This window comes from Leopardus geoffroyi, chromosome E1 (assembly GCF_018350155.1).
Source record: "Leopardus geoffroyi isolate Oge1 chromosome E1, O.geoffroyi_Oge1_pat1.0, whole genome shotgun sequence".
NCBI classification, from domain to species: Eukaryota; Metazoa; Chordata; class Mammalia; order Carnivora; family Felidae; genus Leopardus; species Leopardus geoffroyi.
The window spans coordinates 31,354,059-31,380,487 of NC_059330.1; the positions used below are offsets into that span (position 1 = coordinate 31,354,059).

Here is a 26,429-nt window from a genome sequence, read left to right on the forward strand (position 1 = left end):
GACTGAGCTGGCCTCGCGAGATCTGGCCGTTCGTGCGTGACGTCTGGAGCTCTCTCCGGGGGCTATGGGAGGGCTCTGGCGTCCCGTATTAAGGACCGCTGCTGTCTGTGGCTGGCATTGGAGTCACCCTGGGTCCCCGACCTGGGTTGCGGAGAGGGTACAGCCGTATCTCAGGGTGGGAAGAAATGGGACAGGAAGTGATGAGACAGGGCTGAGGTGGATTGGGACATGGAGGCGTCCGAACCCGGCCCGGGACCTGGCCCTGCAGCCGCCGCGGCGGCCGAAGAGCACGAACCCTTTCACGCGCGCGCAGGAGGAGGATTGGCGGCGTCGGAACAAGACGGTCCTCACGTACGTGGCCGCAGCCGCAGTGGGCATGCTGGGGGCGTCCTACGCCGCCGTGCCCCTTTATCGGCTGTATTGCCAGGTAGGCGCCGGCGCTGCACCCTGGGCTGTGCCATCAGGAGGGGCGGAGGTGCAGGACAGCTCTCTGGACAGCGATCGCTCCTCCGTGTCGTGTTGGAGGGATGTCTGAGGTTGCTCCACCAGAGAGGAAACAGGCTTTGAAAAGTGACTTGCCCAAGCTTACCAAAAAAAGTTAGTGGCAAAGTTACGGATAGATCCCACGCCCCTATAGTGATCGTGCTTATACCGACCACACTGCAGAGTGAAATTCCCTATCTCTGAGCTACATCACCTAAAAGGTCCGCAGCCTATATACTCTGCCGTCCAGCAACCTGCCTTACCCTCTTGCTACTCACACAGATGTTCGCGTTTAAAATGTAAATTACATTAGTACAGTCATTCTGTGAACCGTGTATGGTTTACGTGCGAAGGTTAACCCAGAAATGGGAGTATGCTTGTAACTTGGGCTTAAACTGGGAGTAGCGTTTAATTCATACAAAGAGGCATGAGGCTTCCTTCCACTGTTAATATATGACTGTAATGTGCTTACCCAGGGCTCTCTTTTAGATCAGAAACCCTAATGCAGTTGTTCTTCAAGTGTGTTCCCCCGGACGACCAGCGTCCCATCACCTGGGAACTTGGGTGCACATTCTTTGATCAAACTGCAGAGCTACTGAATCAAACTCTGGGGGAGGGGCCCAGCTATCTGTGTTTTAATAAGTCCCCTAGCTGATTTTGATGCAGACTAATATTTGAGGACCATGTGCGAAGCCACACTTTTATTTATTTCGTATATATTCATATATATTCGTATATATTCTCCTTAAGTAGTTTGTTGCTTTGGCTGGTCATTAGGACTCCTAGTGGAGCTACTTTAATGAACATGTTAGGGCTCCCTTACCTAGAAATACTGATTAGGAGGTCTGGGTGTGGCCCAGGAATTTCTGTTTAAAAAACATAACACAGGTTAGAGCTACACATTGTTCATTAAATGATAGTGATTCTCCAACTTTGTTGTGAGTGGGAGTCATCTGAAGAGCTTTTAAAAAATCCTGACACTCAGGTCACATCCGGAACCACTTAAATCAGAATGTCTCAGAGTGGGAGTCAGGTATTAGTAATGTTTTAAAGATTCCTCGGGTGATCCCAATGTGTACTATTTTGGGAATCATTGGCTAACTGCTTTTTCCTGCCAGGATTGTTAATGCCGGTCTTACTTTCCCTGTCCTTTTGGAGATTAACTTGACCTTATTTTTTATAACTAAAGCAAGTCAAAAGGACTTTTCAGTCTCCTAATATTGGCATTTATGTGGGTATGCAGTAGTTTGATTCAGGAGGATGAGTGTAGAATGTGAATTAGTTTTCATCAGACGGCAGCCTGGACCTAGCATGAATCCCAGAACTAGCAGTTGGTTAAATCATAAGCAGAACTGAATCCAAAATATCAAGTATAAATCTCTGAAAATCATGGGGGTGGAAGGGGTCAGTTTTATTCTTCAGGGAATATTTAGCAGTGTGTGAATACATTTTTGGTTGTCACAACCTGGGAGGTGAACAGGAAGGGTGCCACTGGTATCTAGTGGGTAGAGCCTAGGGATGCTGATTGGTAAACATTCAGCATTGCACAGCACAGACACTCGCTCCTCCCCAAACCAAAGAATTATCCAAACCAAAATGCCCTTATTTCCAAAGTTGTGAAACTCTGCTTTAAACTGAAGTGAATGACAGTATTTTTGCATGTGTGTGCAAATGCAGAGCACGATAGGCAAAACAATTGTAATTTATAATCCTAAACTTCAGTCAAGTTTGATGTTAAGTTTCCAGAAGAGCATCTCTTTCGCTTTTGGAATCACAGAACTTTAGAGCCAAAAATAAAGAAGTATATAAACAATTTAATACAGAGACCTCATTTTATGAGTATGGATAGTCCCCCAAAAGTAAAATGTATTTAGTTTTTGGAGCTAGTTAATGGCAGAACTAGACTAGAGCCCAGGAAATATTTTCATTGCCCTTCTCTATTCTTATTTCTCTAATTATCAAGCTTGCAAATTTGAAGGATCTGTATTCAGAGACTTCCTATCAGAATACATTAAGGAATCTTTATTCAACTGATTCAGATTCTTCAGGAGTTATATCTTAAAACTTAAGCATTATAGCCCTCTTGGGCAGAAGAATTTACTTACTAAAAAAAAGATAAAAGCTTGCCCTCTAATACATCTTGTAGGTTCATAATGTACTTCAGTAATGTTGCATGGCAGCTGAGTACAGTTAGGTGACTTGTGTAATAAATGGAAGATAGTAATACTGTATTTTGCTGGGAGTCTTCCCCTAGCCTCAAATTTGATATTTTTTTCCTAGTATAGTAACAGATTAATTATCCGAAGAGCAGAATTCTGGCAACCTCACGCATCAGAAGAATGATGACCCTGGAAGTAAGGATTTTTATTTTTAAACATCTGTGATGATAAGGAGATAATGGCAATGAAGATAGGCAAGAAGAGTCAGGCACAAATTATCCTGATGTCTTAAGGTTCGTTGATTCAGCGGCGAAAGGGATCAGGTTCTCTGATTAACTGATGATGTTTATAAAAGCTGTACTATACAAAGAAGTACAGGAAAAAATTACAGAAACATTTATTAACATGGCAGAACACTTGTGATGCTTGAAAAAAGCAGAGTACAAAAGTGAAGCCACAAACTAATCTATGCCATAAAAGTGATGATATGGAAAGGGATCAGACAGGGCTGTGGGTAATTGAATTATTTAAATAGTTTCATTGAAATGATAGGGTCATGGGTAATTGTTACTTCTACTAATGACTAATAGTTTATATAAAACACTGGCAATAAAAGGAAATAGGTTTAATGAAAAGTTAAGCTAAAATTCTGAGCTATATTACCATTGGTGAGTCAGCTTTCTCCCATATGACTCATTTTTTTTTTTTTTTTTTTTTTTTTACTGTGTCCAATACCCAAGTGATTACCGAAAAAAAATATGACTCTAACAAATACAGGCCCTTGACACCCCAGAGGTGGTCAAACCATTGATACATTCATAGGAAATGGGCAGTGACAGTATGAACTGGGATCCTACTAGATTATTAAATTGTTTTTAAGATTTTGTTTTTATCCCATAATCACCTGTAAGTATTGTTTAACATGTTCTACTTTAATATACTTAATATCTTTAATACCTAGACTACTGGTCTTGGAGGGTCAGCAGTAGCAGGTCATGTGTCGGACCAGATTGAAAACATGGTGCCTGTGAAGGATCGAATTATTAAAGTCACCTTTAATGCAGATGTGCATGCAAGCCTCCAGTGGAATTTTAGACCTCAGCAAACAGAAATCTATGTAAGTGATTAAAGTAGTTATGAAAAGATGACTTTTTTCATTGTAAAAATTATTGCATCACTGAAACTTTCACAATTTAGAGAACACTCATGTAAACATAATCTCAAAAAACTGATACTCCATTACTGTAATTCTTTTATTCTCACAGACTACTTTTTGACAGGGCCCTATCTCAATGTAACAATATACTTTACGTTAAATGATACTGCAGTAAATGTCAGTTTGGAACAATGGAGAAGGTCCTCGGTTTTTATCAGAGTCGTATTAAGAATTCACTAAGAAATTTGTGGACAGTAATCCTGAGAGTAGGAGCAGTGGTGCTGCCATGTGTAGCATAGCCTCAGGTATAGATAAGGGGAAAAAATGGAAAATCATTGGTTACAATGAAAAGTAGTTTACTCATTTTTAAAAAATATTTATTTATTGTGAGGAGAGTGCACACGGGAGAGGGGCAGAGAGGGATGGAGAGGGAGAATCCCAAGTAGGCTGTGCGCTGATAGTGCAGAGCCCTAGTGGGGCTGGATCCCAGGTGCGCCGAGAAGGGATACTTTTGATATAAATTAGTAAACTACTGCAGCCTCTGGGTGGCTCAGTTGGTGAAGTATCTGACTCTTGATTTCAGCTCATCACCCCACGGTTTATGGGATCAAGCCCTGCCTTAGAATCCGTCCTGAGTGTGGAGCCTGCTTAAGATTCTCTCCCCCTCTCCCTCTCCCCCCTCCCTCTCTCAGCCTCTCCCTACCCCTCTTCCTGCCTCACAAGCATTCTGCATCTCAAAAAAAAAAAAAAAAAAGGATCCCCATCTCAGGGCTCTTGGCTGGCTCAGTGGGAAGAACATGTGACTCTTGATCTCGGGGTTATGAGTTCAAGCCCCATGTTGGATGTAGAGATTACTTAAAAATAAATTTTTAAAGATGTGTTTGTGTGTATCCTTATTTCTTAAAAAAAAATGAGAAACTTTGAAGTAACCATAATAAATAGTCATGTTCTACTTCAGAAAAGCTCTACTTTAAAAGTTTCCTAAAATCTTGACTAACTGGAATCCTGGAGGATTTAATTGAAATTATCTCATGAGCTGAGGAATAGCCAGAAAAGCTTAATTGTGACTCTTATTGGGAAACCCTTATAAATATTGCTGTTCCCGCATGTTAGTAAACATGACTGAATTCTTCAATGATTAAGGGTTTCATAGGTTATGATTTTGAATGTTCTAATTATATACTAGTGTACAAGATATTAGTGTCTGAAATGGTACAAAGGACAGAGAATCCTTGCAATTTTTTCCAAATGTTTTTTTTTTTTCATGTTATTTATTTTTGATAGAGAGCACAAGTGGGGGAGGGGTAGAGACAGACGGAGACAACAGAACCCAAAGCAGGCTCCTGGCTCTGAGCTGTCAGCATCTGCAGAGCCCAATGCAGGGATCGAACTCACAAACCACGAGATCATGGCCTAAGCCGAAGTCGGACGCTTAACCGACTGAGCCACCCAGGCACCCCCCAAATATTTTTGAGAGAGGGAGTGCATGTGAGCAGAAAGGGAGAAGGCCAGGGGCGCCTGGGTGGCGCAGTCGGTTGGGCGTCCAACTTCAGCCAGGTCACGATCTCGCGGTCCGTGAGTTCGAGCCCCGCGTCGGGCTCTGGGCTGATGGCTCAGAGCCTGGAGCCTGTTTCCGATTCTGTGTCTCCTTCTCTCTGCCCCTCCCCCGTTCATGCTCTGTCTCTCTCTGTCCCAAAAATAAATAAACCTTAAAAAAAAAAAAAAAAATTAAAAAAAAAAAAAAAAAAAAAAGAAAGGGAGAAGGCCAGAGTTTCCGAAGTGGGCTCTGCGCTGACAGCAGAGAGCCCAATGCAAGGTTCAAACTCATGAACCGTGAGATCATGACCTGAGGCGAAGTCTGATTCTTAATCAGCTGAGCCATCCAGGGCCCCTACAGCCTTGCAATTTTAAAAAAATCTGTTCTCTCAAAAAGTGTATTAGTGCTTTTTGGTTAAATAAAAGTTTTATTCAGTCAGTTTTACTCTGGTTAGAAGTTCAATTTACTCTGGTTGTAAGCTGAGTTTAATGTTAACCTCTTAAAAAGAATCTATATTGGTCATATAATGATGTTCAGGTATAAGTGTTAAGTCAGGCTTGGGCTATGATAGGCTTGGCTTTCCTTGGACATTTTATTTTTTTTGTATTTATTTTTTAATGTTTATTTTATTTTTGAGACAGAGAGAGACAGAGCATGAATGGGGGACGGTCAGAGAGAAAGGGAGACACAGAATCTGAAACAGGCTCCAGGCTCTGAGCTGTCAGCACAGAGCCCGACATGGGGCTCGAACTCACGGACCATGAGATCGTGACCTGAGCTGAAGTCGGACGCTTAACCGACTGAGCCACCCAGGCGCCCCTCAGACATTTTAAATAATTTGCAGATCATTGCTTGAAGACTTCAGATATATAAGAGGACGGTACACAATTAATGATTAATAGAGCACTGGTTCTTCATGGACATAGGCAAATAAAATTTAAAAACCAGATGTCGGGGTGCCTGGGTGGCTCAGTCAGTTGAGTGTCTGACTTTAGCTCAGGTCATGATCTCACAGGTTGTGAATTCCAGCCCCATGTCAGGCTCTGTGCTGACAGATCAGAGCCTGGAGCCTCCTTCAGATTCTGTGTCTCCCTCTCTCTCTGTCCCTCCCCTACTTGTGCTCTCTCTCTCTCTCTCAAAAATAAGTAAAATGTAAAAAAAAAAAAAAAATTAAAAAAAAAACCCATGTTCACGGGTAGTATCCACAATTTATTTTGCTGACCTTCGACATTAGTTTATTAGATAAAGTATTGTGGTCTGATGAATAGGAAAAATATGACTAATTTAATAGGGAAAGGAGGAGCTGTGAGATTTAAAGTATTGATAATGTATATTTTTCTTAAAACAGGTAGTGCCAGGAGAGACTGCACTGGCGTTTTATAAAGCTAAGAATCCTACAGACAAACCAGTAATTGGAATTTCTACATACAATGTTGTACCATTTGAAGCTGGACAGTATTTCAATAAAATACAGGTATAGCTATATGCAAACTTTTATGTATTTTCATCATATTCCATAAACTGGTTAGTACTAAGCTTACTGCAGTGTTTTGTAGAAACTAATCATTTCTTCTAAACATTGAACTTTTTTCCCATTGCTTATAATAACTATGGTTCGTTGTTGAGACGATGAACCAAATGGGAATCTGCTTTTAACTTTAAAACAATTTTTGGTCTTAATTTTAAAGCAAAAGTCAATGAGATGAAAAGATAATGTCATTCTGTCACACAACTTAGTTTATATTTAATTGTATTTTTTATTATAATATTAATTGCAGTATGCTCACTACAGCCAAGAAATGAACCATTATTATTTGTATTCTAACAGAAACTAAACAAATACCCTTTATAACTTCTAGTGCTTCTGTTTTGAAGAACAAAGGCTTAATCCACAAGAGGAAGTAGATATGCCAGTGTTTTTCTACATCGATCCTGAATTTGCTGAAGATCCAAGAATGGTGAATGTTGATCTCATCACTCTTTCTTATACTTTTTTTGAAGCAAAGGAGGGACAGAAGTTGCCGCTTCCAGGCTATAATTGAAGTCAGCATCTAAGTCCTGCTTCAGATTTGTGATTTTTGAAAAATCATGTATTTAGTCTTCTCAGGGGAGAAATACTTTACAGTAATGTAAAGCTATTTTAAATATTATATAATGCTGTGTTTATTTTTTCAACTGATTTACCCTGCTTAAAATTGAAAGAACTGTTTCAGCTGTCAGTCATAAGGAATCCACAGGCCCATTTAGAATGTAGGACTATTCAAAACCAGAGAGTTTGATAGGTAATATTAAAAGAAACGCTTTGTTTCTTAAATAAGTAGGCACGGACTTCATGGTTCAGTTTATTAGCCCTTCATACTTGTAGCACTGAGTACTTTTATTATTCCCACAGTTGTTTTAGGCTCCAGGCCATAACTTCTGCCTATTTTTGTTATTTCTAAAATAGTTGGTTACTACTTTCTTTTATTGTGAACCATCCTATTTTAAAAGCTCACAATGGAAGAGGAATCACTGAGTCCTAACAGCCTGCCCAGAGATTACATTCTGATTTCAGATTTGACTCTCTTTTTCCTTTAGGATCTAGGCCTATTTTATATTCTGAGTACTGACTAATTATTTTGAAATTTCAGCATCATGAAAATGAAAGAAAATGCATAAATACGTTTACTAGGATTCTAGTATTTCCTGTGATAGTTCAAGTCCCTGAATGTTAAAATGTAAGTGTGGGGTTGTGAATAAGTGTGAACTTACTGACACCAGAAGTTCTATGAACACACGTGTAAAAAAGATGTATTAAATTGTTTTAATGGTAATTTTTTATCATTGTAATTTATGACATAAACGTACAATATATTCTGAATGTTTTCAGTAGCGTTTGTTTCAAATAGAAATATTAATTGCAGTAAAAAGGGGAGAAAAAGATCATTTAGTATTATAAAGAACCATATTTAAAGGCAACTTGATACAGAGTCCAGTGACCTCTTCACGGTACCTGAAATATAAACTACAATCATCAAGGCTTTTACAAGTCCTAATTCTAAACAAGTATTCTTTAAAAAAAAAAAAAAAAAAAAAAGTAAAAATTGACTTTTACATTCAACTTTAAATGAAGGCACTCAATAGTTTACATAATTATTTTGTAATAAAATAATCTTCATCTACTCTTACCACAGCAGTGTGAGAATTTCTTTTCTAAATGTAGGAAGGCCTGTGAAGCCTAAGATGTTATAATTAAACCTGCTGGCCTAGGTACAATGAATTTTTCTTCTGAGGTTTCAAGTGAATATACGTTGTTATAACCAAGTTGTTTCAAAATAAAGCTTAAGCTGTGGTCAGGAAATATAAATGTTACTCTGGAACTGTTACTCTTCTGTTACTGCAGAGGAGAACTGTTCCACCATGGTTCTGATGTGCTGGTAGGTCTGGTCTTCTGGGCCTCCAAGCTGCACAGGAGAGGTGACACCTCTAAATGCAGTTAGTGAGCTGGTCACCCACTTTCACCTAGTGTAAGAAGAAGACAGCCGGCCTTCAGCCTTTCCTTCTCTTTCTCCATTCCTGGATAACGAGAGACTCACAACCTAATGCAGAAACATGGGAATGTATTACTTCCATGGAGGAGGGTGTGAGGGGAATAAACAAGGTTAATGGGCTACTGGTGGCCACGCATTCATTAGTAAATAAAATGGTATGATTAATACAGCATATAGGAGGAATCCAGGCCTCCCTGGATGAGCAATGAGTGGGTTCTACCACTCATTAACTGTACATAAACGATACGTGTCTATTTCAGTGCTAAGAAGTTTCTGTTGATCATTATTTTTGTTAGCGTTAATATTTCTATACCATAAACCAACTTCTACATTCTGAAGATTATTTTTAGCTAATAAGATTACAAGGATATTTCATTCCAATTTGAGTGACTGAGATGAGCTTTTGTACTAAGATTTACACTCAAAGTGTCAGACTCAGATGGCCTTTACAAAATGTGAATACTAAACACACAAAGTGGCAGTTACACAGGAATTCTGTAGAGTGGGCAACAGAAGTTGTGTCATTGAAGTCTACCTCAACAGTCACTGTGACTTTGGGCTCCTTTCTGGTGATGAACATCAATTTCTTCATAAATAGCTCTGAAACAAACAAGCCATCATGGCAAAAAGGTTATATATCAGTTTCAAAGTACTACTTTGGCTTTAACTGCCAACACCTTAACTAAAAATCTGGTGCTGTTTTAGGTGCTTAGTGTGTATCAGTGAATAAAAACAGATCTCTGCCCTGAAGCTTACATAATAGCTTTCTTAGAGCCTAATGCTGTAATTCCCTTGCATCTTATAAATATGTATTTCATATAACCAATTCATTTTACTTGTGACTTAATGAAAAATGTGGCTCAAACTTGAACAGTTTCCTTCCTGCCTATAAAAAAAAATTGTATAGTTTTTCCAGGTTTTAAAACATTTAAAAATATTAGTATTTCCACCTATGTTATTATAGTCCAAACACCTGGGCCACTTTTTTTAATGTTTATTTATTTTTGAGAGAGAGAGAGACAGAGCATGACTGGGGAAGGGGCAGAGAGAGAGGGAGACGGAATCCAAAGCAGGCTTCAGGCTCTGAGCTGTCAGCACAGAGCCTGACACACAGGGGTTGAACCTGCAAACCAAAGGATCATGACCTGAGCCCGAAGTCAAACGCTTAACCGACTGAGCCACCCAATCTCACATTTAATATCTGTTGCACTGTCATATCTACTGACAACAATTTCCTAATTAACTAGAATATATTAAACTTAACTTCCTGTTTGGATGCAATTTCTAATTCTTTAAGCTACTAATACATTCAGTGATACTTTATCAAGCAGAATGACCTAGGGAAATTTGGCAACCCTACATTAGGAAAAAAATTCTTAATCCTAAGTCTGTTAAAATTCATAAATTATACTAAAATGGATCACTACATTTGTGGTTAAAACCAGGGGTCAGGTTCTGTGCAGACAAGCTCAGAGCCTGGAGCCTGCTTCCGATTCTGTGTGTGTGTGTGTGTGTGTGTGTGTGTGCGTGCGCGCGCGCGCCCCTCCACTGCTAGTGCTCTCTCTCAAAACTAAAAACAAATTTTTAAAAATAAAGCCAGGGGTCAAAACCTCAAATGTTTACACATGCCAGACAGATCAAATAAATGGGCATAGAGGGCCATTTGGGGCCTGGTGAACTACACAGCATACCTTGTCTTGAGGAGGCAGCTACTATTCAGCCCCAACCTATTGCTAGCATTTAAAAATACTGGCGTTGCCATAGCATCAAAAGAATCCAAAGTCCAGAATTGTGTTTTTTGTTTTTTTTCTTTTTAACAATATCCCAGTTTTTAACTTTTGGCAATTAATTTTTAAATGCATGGTTTTAATTCCACATGGGTCAAACAGCTGTAAACAAGATATTGCCTAAAGGCTGCCTGTTTCTGAACAACGGTTTCCATAAACTTGCTTTAATAATTTTGGGGGTAAACTGTCAGTCAAAGTATATTAAAGCTCTAACGAGCCTACCATCACATAAATATTTATATATACTCCACCAATATGAAATCTTGAAATAATGGTACTCCAAGGATTTCAACTTAAAAAGACTACACTAATCCATTTTAAGCACATTGTTGACATATAGTGAAGACTAAAAACAAGTTCTTATTTGTGATTAGTCAAAGAACAGTTCAAATAATCCATCAATGAGGTGTTACTTATGTCACCAATCAGTGAATATAGTGTCCTTTTCAAACTAGAGAGAACCTTTCTCCCAAGGCATCTACAAGGAATCCACTAATGTACTTGATGGTTCCAGTTATTTCTTTTTTTTTTAATTTTTTTTTCAACGTTTATTTATTTTTCAGACAGAGAGAGACAGAGCATGAATGGGGGAGGGGCAGAGAGAGAGAGGGACACACAGAATCGGAAACAGGCTCCAGGCTCTGAGCCATCAGCCCGGAGCCTGACGCGGGGCTCGAACTCATGGACCGTGAGATCGTGACCTGGCTGAAGTCGGACGCTTAACCGACTGCGCCACCCAGGCGCCCCAGTTCCAGTTATTTCTTAATGTGCAGCCCCAGCATTTTTATTTTTTAGTCACAAGGCTGAGCACAGTAAGACCATTAAGAGCAACAGTCTCCAAGGGCACCTGGGGGGCTCAGTCAGTCAAGCTTCTGACTTCGGCTCAGGTCATGATCTCATGGCTCATGAGTTCAGGCCCTGCACTGGGCTCTGTGCTGACAGCTCAAAGCCTGGAGCCTGCTTCGGATTCTGTGTCTCCTTCTCTCTCTGCCCTCCCCTGCTCACACTCCTTCTCTCTCTCAAAATAAATTAATTAATTAAAAAAAAAAGCAACAGTCCCCATAAAATCTCGTAAGTCATTTTTTTTTTAATTTTTTTTTCAATGTTTTTTATTTATTTTTGGGACAGAGAGAGACAGAGCATGAATGGGGGAGGGGCAGAGAGAGCGGGAGACACAGAATCGGAAACAGGCTCCAGGCTCCGAGCCATCAGCCCAGAGCCCGACGCGGGGCTCGAACTCACGGACCGCGAGATCGTGACCTGGCTGAAGTCGGACGCTTAACCGACTGCGCCACCCAGGCGCCCCTCGTAAGTCATTTTTAATAAGATCATTATTTTCTGCCAAGACCTAAACAAAGTTAAATATATAACCAAGCCCTGTTTAGCTCTGTTACTGAAGGGAACCAAGACAAAAAATAAATTAATCATTTTGTAAATGACTTACTCTGTAGTGACAACAGGAGCCAAGGGATCAAACTCCATTACCTCGTAGTAATTGGGTGGCTGGAGATCATTCTCTGCCATTACTTCAGGCAAAACAAAACAAAACAAAAAGCCCACCAGTAAACACAATTGTGCTTTTCAAGAACACATACACAATTAATAATCTCTTTATGATTGCGACTTCAAACATGAGACCCTACGAAACACTGACAGCCAGAAACAAATACAACTGGTGTTCTAATGCTACTCCCAAGTACAACAAACCTATAGAGAACAAAAGGATTTGCAAACTTCCACTAAAGACTCATTTCCCTCAGCATTTCAAATACAACATTCAGCACAACAGAAGCATTTTTTGTAATCGAATGTCGGTCATAATGATATGAGCCATGAATTTACTTCATGGAGCTTAAAGAAGCACATTGAAGTCCTAGTGTTTCCTCTCTCTCTATTTTCAATCAGCAGTAAATCTCTGGCAGACTCCTATACTCTTACAAGATCCCTTATTCAATGCAAATAACAGGTCTCAAGTACCTGGATGACTGACGGGCAAGGATGGCAGTCTCTGGCTTGATGGTGTTGCTGGAACGTTCTGCACATTAACTGGCTGTAGTAGTACTGAATTTGAATATTCTGGAAACTGCAGAAAACACAGTACATGTTCAAATAAACATTCTACATTAAGTTTTTTTTTTTATTATTTAGATTACCAGGCTTCTAAGTGGCACTATTCCAACTACCATATCCTCCCAACTGGACAAGAATTAGAAATTATGAACTATTACTTTTTTAGGTTAATAACCATTTATAACACTTATTACTTTTCTCTCTGGTTTCATGCCCACTGCACCTCATTTCCCATATAAAATGTAAAATTAACATTTTGCTTTAAAAAAAAAAAAGAATTGTATGGCTCAGTCTAGGGTCTGTTGTTTCACACTAAAAAATCTCAGCCTCAAACAGGAAAATAAATCTTTACCCTACAGAAAGGCATAAGATAACAGCACCAAATCAGTACTGATAAAGATTAATCTCCTAATCTTCCTCATTCATTTCATGAATAAATCTTGGGCACCTACTAGGTGCTATAAATAAAACAGGCCAAATCCCTGCCCCCTTGAAGCAAACAAATGTAAAGAGATGTTAGATAGCAAGTGCTCTTAAAAAAACAAAAAACAAAAAAACAAGGCTCAGGTAGATGGGGTAGGCTATTGCTCTGACAGTAATGGTCAAGGAATGCCTCACCATTGGGAACATTTAAGCAGAGTCCTGACTGATGTGGGTGCTGTGACTGATTATCTGAGGGGGCCCAAGGTCACATCCTCTGAAGCAGAGAAGGCCAGTGCCATTGGAGCAGAGTGAGCCAAGGAAGAGAGGTGAAGTTGAAGAGGTAACGGAAGGTGTGAGATCAGCATTTCAGGTTTTTACAGAGCGAAATGGAGGAAGGAAATCCTAGGTGGGTTTAGAACAGTTAATATGACTACTTTTTTTTTTTTTTTAAGGATAGTTCTGGTTTGTTTTGAAAAGAGATTGCACAGTGGGGGTGAGGGTGGAGAGGGAGGTGAAGGCTAAAGCAAGGTAACCTTAGGAGGCCACTGCAATATCCCTCTGATGGCTTGGACTGCAATGCAGAAGTGGAGGCCATGAGAAGCAGCTAGACAATGGATACACTGTTCGAAGAGAAACGGTAAAAAGGCAGAGAGCAAGCACTGGTCTCCAAGGTTTTGACTTGAGCAACTGCGATAGTGGAGGGTTCCTTTACTGAGGTGGGGAAGAGTACAGGAGGTGCAGGTGGAGAGCCAGGACTAGGAAGAAAGCAAGAAGAGTTTCCCCAGAAAGTTGAGTTCTGAGTTTAAGGGAGATCATGGGCTGCAGATACCAATTACAAGTTGTCAGAATCTGAATGGTATTTTAAGATGAGAACAGAAGACCATGGAAGAATGAAAGCAGAAGTCTGAAACTTAAGCCCTGGGATCTCCAAGACTCAAAGGCCAGTAGAAGAGTGGGGACCAGTAAAGGAGACATAGTGGAAAGGAGGCAAGAGAAGAAAAAAATGAGTGGTGTCTGAAAGCCACATGTGCAAAACAGGAGGAAGTGACTGACTGTCACCTGCTGCTGATAAAGCAGGTAAGACGAGCACTGAAAATTGCAGTACTTGATTTGGTAATGTAGAGATCACGGGAGACCTTGACAAGAGGTGTGCCAGCAGAGTGGCAGGAATGAGACAGCCTGTCTGAAGTCTATCAAAGAGGATGGAAGGAAAGGAGGAGACAGCTAATATAAACAAACACTAAAGGAATTTTGATCCTTAACCATTTTTCTAACAGAAGTAAGATTCAACTTGTCCATCTTGAAAGATTAAAAAGAAGACAAAGAGAAGTCCTAACAAGGGCTGTCAACACGTTATAGGACATATACCAAAACGCTGAACAAAACATGAGATTTAATGACCAGGAATTCCTTCTTAGCCATGACAACCTGCTGACTAGGTGCGCTGCCCAGGAAGTTTCATTACTTACGCTCTCATATGTATGGTTTGCGGTGATGTTTTGGCCGGTCCTTTGGGCAAACCTAGGAGAGTATGATAAGACAGTATGATTACCCTACAGCGAGAACACAAATGCAAAAAGTAAGATGACTTCCTACAAACAAAACCTAAAATGTACTTTCAGACTGCAATGGAATATTAATCTTATGTAAAAATTGCCATCTGGTTTTCATGCTCACCAGCTTTTGATGTCCAAATACCAAGGAGTAAAGACAAAGAAGGTGTCCCTTGGCAGTGGCAGCCCTGAGACCCTGAAGTATACATGGTATACTAGTGAGAACAAGCCTTTAACCTTTCCATCAGAGTAGCTACCATCCATCATTTCCTGAAGGATGAGACGCAATACAGAGTAGAGGTTAGGAAGGAAGGTGGGGAGGGTCCTGGTTCTAATCTATACCAAATACACTTTGCCCTATCTCTCCTACCAAAGGCAACTCTAAAACCAGAACAGAATACATGGGGCAAATATTTGAGGACTGAAAAGTCAATAGTTACAGGATGACTGGGAAGGACTGGAATTTGAGTATCCACAGATCATTAGTACCTTTCTTCCTCCACCTCTGGTGTTCCAGAACCTGAATGCAATGAAGCCTAAAACCCCAGAGTGGGCAGTAAGGACAGACAGCTGTAGGAGAAGCGCTTCTGTTTTCACTCAAGGAGCAGAAAAGAGAAGTCCTAATGCTCAGAGATAGTGTGGAAATTCCTTACTCTCTTTTTTCCTTTCCTTTCTGTTCTCTCCCTCTCTAAAGCTGAGGCAATCTCAAAATGGCTGGAGTGACAGCAGAAGCCAACAGGGACCTGTAGAGGCTTAAAAATTTGAGAGGACCCTTCCTTCCAACAGGTGTAACTGTGATCCCAGAGGGCAGGGCAAACTCTGTTTTGTTGTTTTCATTCTTTCTGTCCCACCATTTGGTTTTAGACACAAGCATAATCAAGGAAATAAATGACATATAGTAGGGTAACTGAAGCTTTCTGACTGGAGAACCAAAAGGGCAAATCCTAGAAAAGCAGAGCGCTAGAGAAATAACAAAGAGGAAGGAATGTGGAAAATCAACCTTAAAGTTGTTTATGAAATCCTGGGCTCACTTCCTGATCTGTGTCTCTGTGGATCTGATCCCAGTCAGGATGCAAAAGATGTTGAGAAATGAATATACACCCATCCAGGCCTCAGGGTGGCCCACATGAAGCAGATCTGAAAAGCACTGCAAAGTCTTTGAAAACATAACTATGTTAGAACGACAGCACAAAAAAAGGCAGGTTGAAACTGCAGCATGTATCTAGTGAGGTTGTTTGCCTTCTAAAATCAAAATAGCACCATCTTCATCAGGATTCTAATAAGAGCAAGTGTCTTGGGGCGCCTGGGTGGCTCATTCAGTTGAGCATCCACCTTCAACTCAGGTCATGATCTCACAGTTTGTCAGTTCAAGCCCCACGTCGGGCTCTGTGCTGATAGCTCAGAGCCTGGAGCCTGCTTCAGATTCTGTGTCTCCCTCTCTCTGCCCCTCCCATACTCATGCTCTGCCTCTCTGTCTCTCTGTCTCAAAAATAAACACTAAAATCCTATGATTTGAAATAACTAACTAAATAAATAAATAAATAAATAGCGAGCAAGTGTCTCACAACATTAAAAACGCCCAAGATACAATCCAAAATTACTAGGCATGTGAAGAACTGGGAAAATTTCAACAGGCAAAAAATAAAAAAGGCCATCAACCAACGCTAATATCAAGAGGATAGAGACGTTAAAACTACCTCAGATTTTAAAGCAGCCATTATACAAATGCTTCAATAAGCAACCGTGAACACTCATGAAAAAAACTGGAAAAATAGAAAGTCATTTCAAAGAAAAATAAGATCTAAAGAAGAGTCAAATAGTAATTTTAGAATCGGAAAATACAGTAACTGAAATTTTAAAAAAATTTACAGAATGAGCTCCATAGCAAAATGGGGATGAGAGAGGAAATAAGTAGCAAACTTGAACATAAATCAATAGAAATGATCCCATCTTAAAAATACAAACAAAAAGCAACAACAACAAAACAGAGAAAAAAAGTGAAAAAACTAATGAACAGAACTCTGGAGATTTACAAGACAATATCAGATCTATCATTTGTGTCATCAAAAGTCCCAGAAGGACAATAGAAAGTGTACTGTTGAAATATTTGAAGAACTGTAAGGCTGAAAGCTTCACAAATTTGGTGAAAGACAGAAACCCACAGATTCAAGAAATGCAGTGTAGTGGACTGAATGCTGCCCTCCACCCTCAAAAGGTATGTCCTTATCCTAATTCCTGGAACCTGTCAATGTTACTTTATTTTATATTGAAAAAATCTTTTTAAAAAATTCTTTTAAGTTATTTATTTTTGAGAGAGAGAGAGAGAGAAAGAGAGAGAGTGTGTGAGTTGTGGAGGGGCAGAGAGGGAGAGAGAATCCTAAGTAGACTCTGCACTTTCAGCACGGAGCTTGATGTGGGGCTCAAACCCATGAACTGTGAGATCATGACCTGAGCCGAAACCAAGAGTTGGATGCTTGGGGTGCCTGGGTGGCACAGTCGGTTGGGCATCCGACTTCAGCTCAGGTCATGATCTCAGGGCTGGTGAGTTCCAGCCCCATGTCGGGCTCTGTGCTGACAGCTCAGAGCCTGGAGCCTACTTTGGATTCTGTGTCTCTCTCTCTCTGAGCCCCTCCCCCACTCACACTGTCTCTCTCTCTCTCAAAAATAAAGATTAAAAAAAAATTAAAAAAAAAAAAAAAAAAGAGTTGGATGCTTAATGGAATGAGCCATGCAGGTAGCCCGAAAAAAAAAAGGTCTTTTCAGATGTAATTAAGGATCTTGAGATGGTGATATCATCTTATATTACTCGAATGTACCTTAAATTCAAAGACAAGTGACCTTAAAGAGAAAAGCAGAGGCAGAGTTGAAATACACAGAGAAGGCAACATGAAGGTGGAAGCAGAAAGTGGAGTGATGTGAGCCAAGCCAAGGAATCAGAAAAAAAGGCCGACAATCATCAGAATCTGGAAGAGGCAAAAAATTGCTTCTCCCATTAGAGCCCTGCAGGGAGTGTGGCCCTGCTGAATTTCAGATTTCTAGCCTCCAGAACTAGGAGAAAATAAATTCCTGTGGTTTTAAACCACCCAGTTTGTGATTTTTTGATGGCAGCCACAAGAACTAATATTCTCAGCAAATCCCAAACAGAATAAACCAAAAGAAATCCATGCCCAGACATATCATAATCAAACTGTTCAAAATCAGGGGAAAAAAATTATTGAAAGCATAGCATAGAGATAACAACACATTACCTACAGGACAACAATGATGTGAATGGATACAGACTTCTCATTAGAAACCATTTTAGGCCAGAAGAGGTGGTGGGAGTAATGTTTAAAAACTGAAAGAAAAAACCATCAACTCAGATTTCTACATCCATTGAAACATCCCTCAGAACAAAGATGAAATAAAGACATTGTCACATGAAATAAGACGAGATTTTCACTGCCCATAGACCTGCCCTAAAAGAATCACTAAAGAAATCTTTTCAGAGAGAAGGGAAATTATATAAGAAAATAAAAGATCAACATAAATGGCAAACATTGGGTAAAAAAAAAAAAAGACTATTCTTCTCGAATTCCTTAAAATATATTTGAGAGTTGTACACAAAAATTATAACTGCTTGTTGGTATTTTTTCAATGTAGAATATATACAATAACTATAATATAAAGGAAGGTTCTCTAAATTTTCTACGTTTCACTTCAAGTGGTAAAATACTGGTTCTAAGCAGACTAAAATATTATGTACATTGCAGTCCCTAGAACAACCAGTCCCCTCCCTCCTAATATAAACTACGCAAAGTTACAGTCAAACTCACAGTAGGTAAGATGGAATACTGAAAACAGTCAAATAATCCAAAAGGTGAAAGAAAGAGAAAACAGAAAAAAAAAAACAAAACAGCAACAAAGGGGAAAAACAGAAAAGAAATAATATAATGCTATACCTAAACCCAAACATAATTACATTAAATATAAGTAGTCTACACATACCAATTAAAGACAGAAATTATGAGAATACATAAAAATGCATGACCCAACTATATGCTATCCATAAGAAACTCACTTCAAATATTTTGATATACTTAAAAGTGAAAAGATGGAAAAGAATATACCACGCCAACACTAATCAAAAGAAAGCTAATGTGGCTGTATTAGTATCAAAGTAGACATCAGGACAAGGAAACTCACAAGGGACAAAAAGGAAGTGTGCATAATTCTTTAAGGGTCAATTCACCAAAATGACACAACAATCCTGAATATACATGCACTTAATAACCGAGGTTCAGAATACATGAAGCAAACACCAATTTTACAGAACCTTTTCTAGAAATACTACATACTGTATGATTCTGTTTAGACCATTCTTGAAAAGGCAAACTATAGTGATGGAGAACAGATTGGTGGTTGCTGGGGGGTGAGTGTGGGAGGGAAGCATTATAAATAAATACCCCAAGGGAGTTTCGGGGGTCATGGAACTATTCTGTACCCTGTGATGGTGATTACATGAATCTGTACATATGTTAACATTCATAGAACTGCACACAAAAGAAAAACAAAGAGGTCAACTTTACCTTATGGAAATTTTAAAAAATTAATTAAAGCACAGAAAGAAAAAAAGAAAGCAAGCACTGAAATCAGATCCACTTGAATTTGAATCCTGTTTCTGCACTAGTTGGGCAATGCCTTTGGGCAGGTTAATCTTCCTTAGCCTTCACTTTTTTTTTTTTTTTTTTTTTTTTTTTTTTAAATTTTTTTTTCAACGTTTATTTATTTTGGGGACAGAGAGAGACAGAGCATGAACGGGGGAGGGGCAGAGAGATAGGGAGACACAGAATCGGAAACAGGCTCCAGGCTCTGAGCCATCAGCCCAGAGCCCGACGCGGGGCTCGAACTCACGGACCGCGAGATCGTGACCTGGCTGAAGTCGGACGCTTAACCGACTGCGCCACCCAGGCGCCCCAGCCTTCACTTTTGAAGAAATGAGAATGATGGAGTGCCCACCTTCCAGCACTAGTAAGTAATTAGTAAACATTTCTTATTCTTGTTAGCGTGTTCCCTGATAGTAAGTGGACTATGAATATGACCTATTACTTTATCCCATAATCACTGTTTCTCCAGATTCCTTTCTGTCATGAATAATTCCATTACTCATTTGTTCTGTGATAGTGAATAAACACAGAGGGGTGGAAAATTCTTAAGACCCTAAGACATTTTTGATGGCTGGTTTTGCCTTTCATATGTGATCTAGAATAGGCTTTAACCTAGACATATGCTTTAGGTAACTTCAGTGCTTCAATTCCTGACACTGTTAAAAACCTGGTCTAATTATAGTTTCACTCATGTAGAAGCTCTTTTAAAAATCAGAAAACAGATACAAAAGTCTTTGTATAGAAAACAAAATACTGATATTACACATTATCTTTTACTCCAGTGAATTCCCAGAACTACAATTATTTTGGTATCTGATACCGGGTGGACAACTGTTATAGGGTTTCTAATGTATAATCAGCAAAGTGCTGCTTTATGATTCTCCCAGGATGCTTTTTTTTAAATATTTACTTCTGAGAGCAGGGGGTGGGGGAAAGGGCAGAGAGAGGGGGACTGAGGATCCAAAGCAGGCTCTGTGCTGAGACCAGTGAGTCTGACACGAGGCTTGAACTCATGAACCATGAAATCATGACCTGAGCCATAGTCAGATGCTCAACTGACGGAGCCACACAGGTGCCCCAGCTGGGATGCTTTTTAAAACTAAAGAGTCTTTCTACTGAGTTAGAATTTCTGGGGACCAGCAATTTTACTTTTTAATAATCCCCCAAGTGATTTTTATGCACACTACAGCATGAGATCCATGATATTACAGATTAAAATAAGCAGCTATGGGGCACCTGAGAGGCTCAGTTGGTTAAGTGTCCGACTTCAGCTCAGGTCATAATCCTGTGGTTTGTGAGTTTGAGCCCCATGTTGTGCTCTGTGTTAACAGCTCACAGCCTGGAACCTGCTTTGGATTCTGTATTTCTCTCTCTGCCCCTCCCCTGCTCGTGTGTGCTCTCTTAAAAATAAACGAACATAAAAAATAAAATAAAATAAGCAGCTATGGGGCACCTGGGTGGCTCAGTCAGTTGAGTGTCTGACTCTTGATTTCAGCTCAGGTCATGATCTCACAGTCATGGGATGAAGCCCTGCATTGGGCACTGTGCTGGGTGTGGAGCCTGCTTGGGATTCATTCTCTCTCTCTCTCTCTCTCTCTCTCTCTCTCTCTCTCTCTCTCCCCCTCTCTCTCTCTCTGCCCCTCCCCTATTCATGTTCTCTGTCTCAAAAAATAAATAAAATAAAATAAGCAGCTACTAGCTAGTATTTTATCTTTTTACAAGCTTTATACAGATATTTGTGTAATAGGATTTCATCTATATTTCACTCCTTCTCATTACTCAACATGATTTGCAGGATAAAGGAAAACAGAATCAGTTACTTTAGATCACATTATTTACTAAGCAACTTCCTGGAAATCTGCCTACAGCATTGAAACATTATTTGCATCACACTTAATCAAGACCAGAGGTACTGACCCAACTAATGGCTCATGACATAGCCACTGGCACTATCATTTCCCAACTCAGGAAGATTTCCTTGGTCCTCTTCTTCCTTCTCCAACTACCCCCCCTCCTTTTTTTTCCTCTTTCTTCTCAGTTTGATTCTCCTTTCTCATTCCTCTCCCTCCAGCCCCCTGCCCCCCCACTCCTTTTTTAATATATAAAAGTAATGCAGTGATTGGTCACACTGGATAAAAACACTAGGCAACTCTAAAAATATATCTAAACCCACTGATATAAAAACATATGTACTTTTATCAAGATATGTCAAGATATCAAGCAAGGTTCAGTAGAGTTTTACAGTGTGCTGCATTTAATAAAAGAGAAAAAAAATCATATTCATTATTTACCTAAAGTCACTTTGGAAGGACAAATAAAGTGGCTATAGGGTAGCAGCAGAATGTGACATAAGGAGAAGGGGGACAGAAAGGATGGAGGTGGGGTGAGATCAAGTAATGTCCTTGTATATCTTTTCATATCACTTTTTCAGGTATCACTTTGATACCTGAACCATGGAAATGCATCGCCTATTACCTAAAATATATACATTTAAAAGGAAAAAACAACAGCTTCTGATGTAAAGAAAATCTAACTTCTATTTATTTTTTGCTGTATCTACTCTATCTTGCCTCTTCTTAACCTTAAGGGAAACTTGCCTTTCTTAGTTTGTTCTGAATCCTTCTTGTATTTCTTTATGCAAAGAGGCAAATGTTTACATTATTTCTTACTTTCTTACACAAATGCAAGATAGTACACACATTACTTTGCAGTTTTTCACTTTATAATACACTGGTGATTGTCCCCCTACAGACAGCCTACTTTTGTCCTTCAGCTGCCTGGTAATACATTATTTAGATATTTAACTAGGCCACAATGATGCATACTTGAGTTGTTTCCAATTATTAGCTGTGCCCAAATGTTGTAAGGAATAATTTTGTAAACAACTGATTTTGCATAAGCGAGTATGAATTCCTAGAAATGAGATATGGTGGGTTCAAACGTGAATGTACTTATAATTTTAATAGATACTGCCAGTTTCCCTCATAAGAACTGCATTAATTTTGTGATAGAATCTGTCTTTCTATAGCCAATAAAGCAGGTTAACAAACATTTAGACTTTTAGCCATCTGAGAGGTTTAAAAAAAGCCATTGTAGTTTTATATTTCTGTAACTGTACATAAGGTTGGGCATCACTGCCTATGTTTATGAGCCATTTGTATATCTTTTTAGTGAACTATCAGTTCATCAGACCTGCTACTGCATAGCTATATGAACTTGGGCAGTTTATATTCCTTAAGTCTCAGCCTTTTCTCTTGTAAAATAATGGTAACAGCACAGCTCCAAAAATTTTTGCAAAGATTAAATGAATAAACAAACACAGTTTAGCAAAGTGCCCGGCAAGTGGCAAGTGCTCTGTAACTTGTGTGGCCATTGTTTGGTTTTACTCTCTTGTCATTCAATTTCCCTGTTACCACTGAAAAATAACAATTTATGGAAGGTTTTATGTATCGACTGCTTAATTAGGAGGTACTATAGCATCTTACACAATCTCTGTAAGAATCCTAGAAAGTACTCTCAGAAGAAAAAGGAAGGCTCACGCTCGTGAAGTTTCTCATTCAAGGTCACCAAGCTGGTAGAAAGCAGAGCTGAGATTCTAACTCAGGACTGTCCAATTCCTAAGTCTCTACTTTTTTTCTTATGCTTTCTTGAATATGAGGAATTAGAATGAGTTGGTATTAGCTCCAGATTCTTACTGACATACTTACAGGGGTGTTTCTGTATCTTCCCAGGCTAGCAAATCCACCTGTGGATGAAGACTGGGTTTCAAGTTGTTCATTACAACAGGACTCGGAGACCTGAAATCTAGAATATAAAATGGACTTGGCTTTAAAAGATTTTGTCATTCAGTTGTTCTGTTGGATTTTCCACAATAAAATTAAAAGCAAAAAGAGAGACTCAGATATTTCTGCCACCGTAAAATCATATGATTTCCTCAAACAGAAACTAAAGAACATTATTAATGGTAACTGGAAAGAAATTCCACCACACACACAAAAAAAAAGGATATTGTAAAGGTAACAAATGTTAATATATTGGGTTTTCTAAAATCCCAAACTGATCTAGAATGGAAGAGATTTTGTGTGTCTTACTCCATCAAACACAAAAGTAAGAAGCTAGGGCATATATGGAACTCTACCCTCTCCTATAACTTCCTATAATCCTAAGTGAGACACCCTAAGGTAGGAAAGCCTCTAAGGCTGGGTAGCTAAAAGGTGGCAGACCACAGAGATTTCAACCTGGACTTCTACTGCAAAAGCCCATGTTTTCCCCTCTCCATTTCACCAGCATGTAGATCAGTCAACTTAATTCCTGACTTTCTCTATCTGCATCAAATATTCCCTTACCTAATGCTGTGACATAGCAGAGAAACTCAAGGTAATATAGTATGTGGTTCAGAGTAGTTTTAAGTTTGGCCATGGAGTTAAACTACCTCTATAAAAGCAGGCAGGTGAATTGGATGAGATTCTAAACCAGGGGGATGAGTTTCAGGGACCTACTCCCCCAGATACATCCCAGGGCTGTACTGGATTTGACCCAACCACATGCCAATAAATAATTGCATCTCCTGATATAGTTCTCTGACATTCAAATTGACTTCAGTCTTTCTCAGGTTGCATTTAATCAAGAAACCAAGGAGCACAGTTTCACATCAAGCTCTTCTGCTGAAAAGGCCTATGTGCTTATTTACTTAAGTCTGAAAGCTGAGCATTCACGGTGTTGAGTTCTCCCAGAGTGGCCCTCGGCATTGGAGGGCTGAGCCTTGGGTCGAAGAGATCACAGGATGGGGCAGAAGGTTCACTGGTAGTCTGAAAACAAAGCAACCAAAAACAAAATTCAGAAAAAAATGTGTCAGGTAATTTATCATGGCTTTCTCCCCAGAGACTTTTTTTGTTTTTTGGGGGGAAAGGAAAATCCTATTTAGATGCAACTCAAGGAGAATTCTCTATTCAACAGGCAACACTCCTACTAATCACATCTCACCATGTACATGGTTGCTGCTTAGACAATCTTATGACCTCTTACTTAGTAACATCAAGTTGTCACAGAAAATACTCTACACCACCAAAATCACTCCAAATTGTTAATGTCTCCTCCATTTTAAGACTTTTCTTAGGTAAGCCTTGCTCCCTACTATACAATTTATAAAATGTTCAATTGCTTATTTTATTACATTTCTGTTTACTTACATTGGCATCTTCCCTCTGGTTCCTGTTTTGCTCCAAAATCCTTTGTTGGTTCCGAGTAAATCTGTTTGAGTTAGCAAAATGTAAGCATTTAAAAGAAAACAAATATGAAAATGCTATAATCCTTTACAAATTATTAATATTCAAATATTCAGGAACAAAGACAAACCACTTCATCCCCATCGACTCCCAATGAAGTACTTTAATAACTTTTCCCCAGTTTATAGAGGTAATAATGCTTTAAGAGAAAACTGACAAAATGAATACATATTAAAAACAAATAATAACTCCATCACCTAGAAATCGTCCCTATTAACATCATGATGTGTTTCCTGTATTTTTTCTGTAAATTTTTTTCTGTAAATCTATGTTGAACTTTAGTTGCAATCATACTTCACATAATTCTGTTATGTTGTGAGCATTTTTCTAGTCAGAAATGCAATTTTTAGTGACCTGCAGATGTTACCTTAGGGATGTAGCACACATTTAACTACTCTTGATCTCAAACATTTAAGTTGCTTCCAATTCTGCCATTATAAATAATGTTCCATAAAAATACAAAGATTTTTTAACATAATTTCACTGTTTATCTTCATTTTTTATAAAGACACCTGATCCCTACTAAACATATTGACCTTTTACAACTTAAGTTGCTTGTACATTGCTTGTTCACTGGGAATAAAAGAGGAGCAGATAAATAAACAATAGGTTTGGAAGAAGCATGAAGTTGAAGGCACAAGTCCAAGGTTTAAGTGTCAGCTTTATTATCGAGTAGCTATAGAATCATGGATATAACTTTTGATCCCAGTTCTCCATCTACTAAAAGAGACAAGCAGCATTTGAAGCATTTCCTCAGAATGTTATTTTCTGGGGCAACCCCTAGAAAGATAATACAAGTGGATTAATGTGGAAATGCTTTGCAAACTGAGAGTTGCTTCAGAATCATGTAGTATTAGTATCGTAACACACTGACTGAAAGAACCTACACACCTTAAGTTTGGAACATGCGCTTAGGGTTCCTAAATTGGAACATGTAAGCTTCTTTCCCTTTCTAAAACACATGTTTTTTTCTTCCACCTACTTATGGCATTGGTTTCTTGTATGGTAGTTATAGGCTGGGTATGAACAACCCTCACAGATCCAGCCTTGAGTAACAAACTTCTGTTTTCTTATTTGTACAACTCTTCCCTAGATGTCAAGGGCAGAGACTTTGGGGGATGTTGGAATAGGGTGAATGTACTTTGCATATGGATGGATGTGAATCTTTAGGGAACAAGAGAGCAGACTGTGATGAATAGAAGAATGCCCCCTGTCCGAGATCTCTATATCCTCATCATCGGAACAGTGAATATGTTAGGTTAGATGGCAAATGGAAGAGAGACTTTAATAGGGAGATTATCCTGGATTACACAGACAAGCAATGTAAGCACAAAGGCCCTTTAATGTGGAAGAGGCAGCAGAAGAGGAAGCAAGAATGAAACAATGTAAGAAAAACTTGACTGGATGATGTTGTCTTTGAAGATGGAGGAAAGGGGTCATGAGCCAAGGACTGTGGACAGGCTCTAGAAGCTGCACAAATTAAGCAAACGGATTCTCCTCTAGAGCCTCCAAAAAGGAACATAGCACTGTTGACACCTGGATGTTAGCCCAGTGAGACCCATTTCAGGCTCTTACGGGACTGTAAGGTAGTTAAGTTCATGCTTTTTTGAGCCACTAAAATGTGTGATAATTTGCTACGGCAGCCATAAGAAATGAATACACCAAGAATATTATCCTTTAGAGGTGAAAAAAATTCTCTCTGAACCTTAAAACTTCAGTGTTTCTATATCACAACTAACTGAAGTTGGGTTTAACACACATGGTTCAGAGCTGAATGAGAATGAGCTGTTCACAGAAGGA

At 39.2% G+C, this 26,429-nt stretch overlaps 2 protein-coding genes across 6 annotated transcripts in view; one reads left to right on the plus strand and one right to left on the minus strand.

Moving 5' to 3' along the window:
- The first annotated feature begins 9 nt into the window (after window positions 1-9).
- Window positions 10-8,195, plus strand: LOC123603433 (cytochrome c oxidase assembly protein COX11, mitochondrial). The gene is made up of 4 exons (XM_045488335.1): window positions 10-427; window positions 3,604-3,759; window positions 6,684-6,809; window positions 7,195-8,195. Exons 1-4 carry the CDS (start codon window positions 65-67, stop codon window positions 7,375-7,377), a joined length of 828 nt encoding a protein of 275 aa, XP_045344291.1. The 5' UTR covers window positions 10-64; the 3' UTR covers window positions 7,378-8,195.
- The window catches only part of TOM1L1 (target of myb1 like 1 membrane trafficking protein), a 49,043-nt gene continuing 30,738 nt past the window's right edge, over window positions 8,125-26,429 (minus strand). For all 5 annotated transcript variants that reach the window (XM_045488332.1, XM_045488333.1, XM_045488334.1 and 2 more), the window contains 8 exons: window positions 24,534-24,594; window positions 24,035-24,152; window positions 23,052-23,148; window positions 14,615-14,666; window positions 12,630-12,735; window positions 12,097-12,178; window positions 9,401-9,465; window positions 8,125-8,913 (listed from right to left, as the gene is read on the minus strand). In XM_045488332.1, coding sequence (XP_045344288.1) covers window positions 9,402-9,465; window positions 12,097-12,178; window positions 12,630-12,735; window positions 14,615-14,666; window positions 23,052-23,148; window positions 24,035-24,152; window positions 24,534-24,594 — 580 coding nt within the window. In that variant the 3' untranslated portion in view covers window positions 8,125-8,913; window position 9,401. The remainder of the gene's footprint in view (window positions 8,914-9,400; window positions 9,466-12,096; window positions 12,179-12,629; window positions 12,736-14,614; window positions 14,667-23,051; window positions 23,149-24,034; window positions 24,153-24,533; window positions 24,595-26,429) is intronic.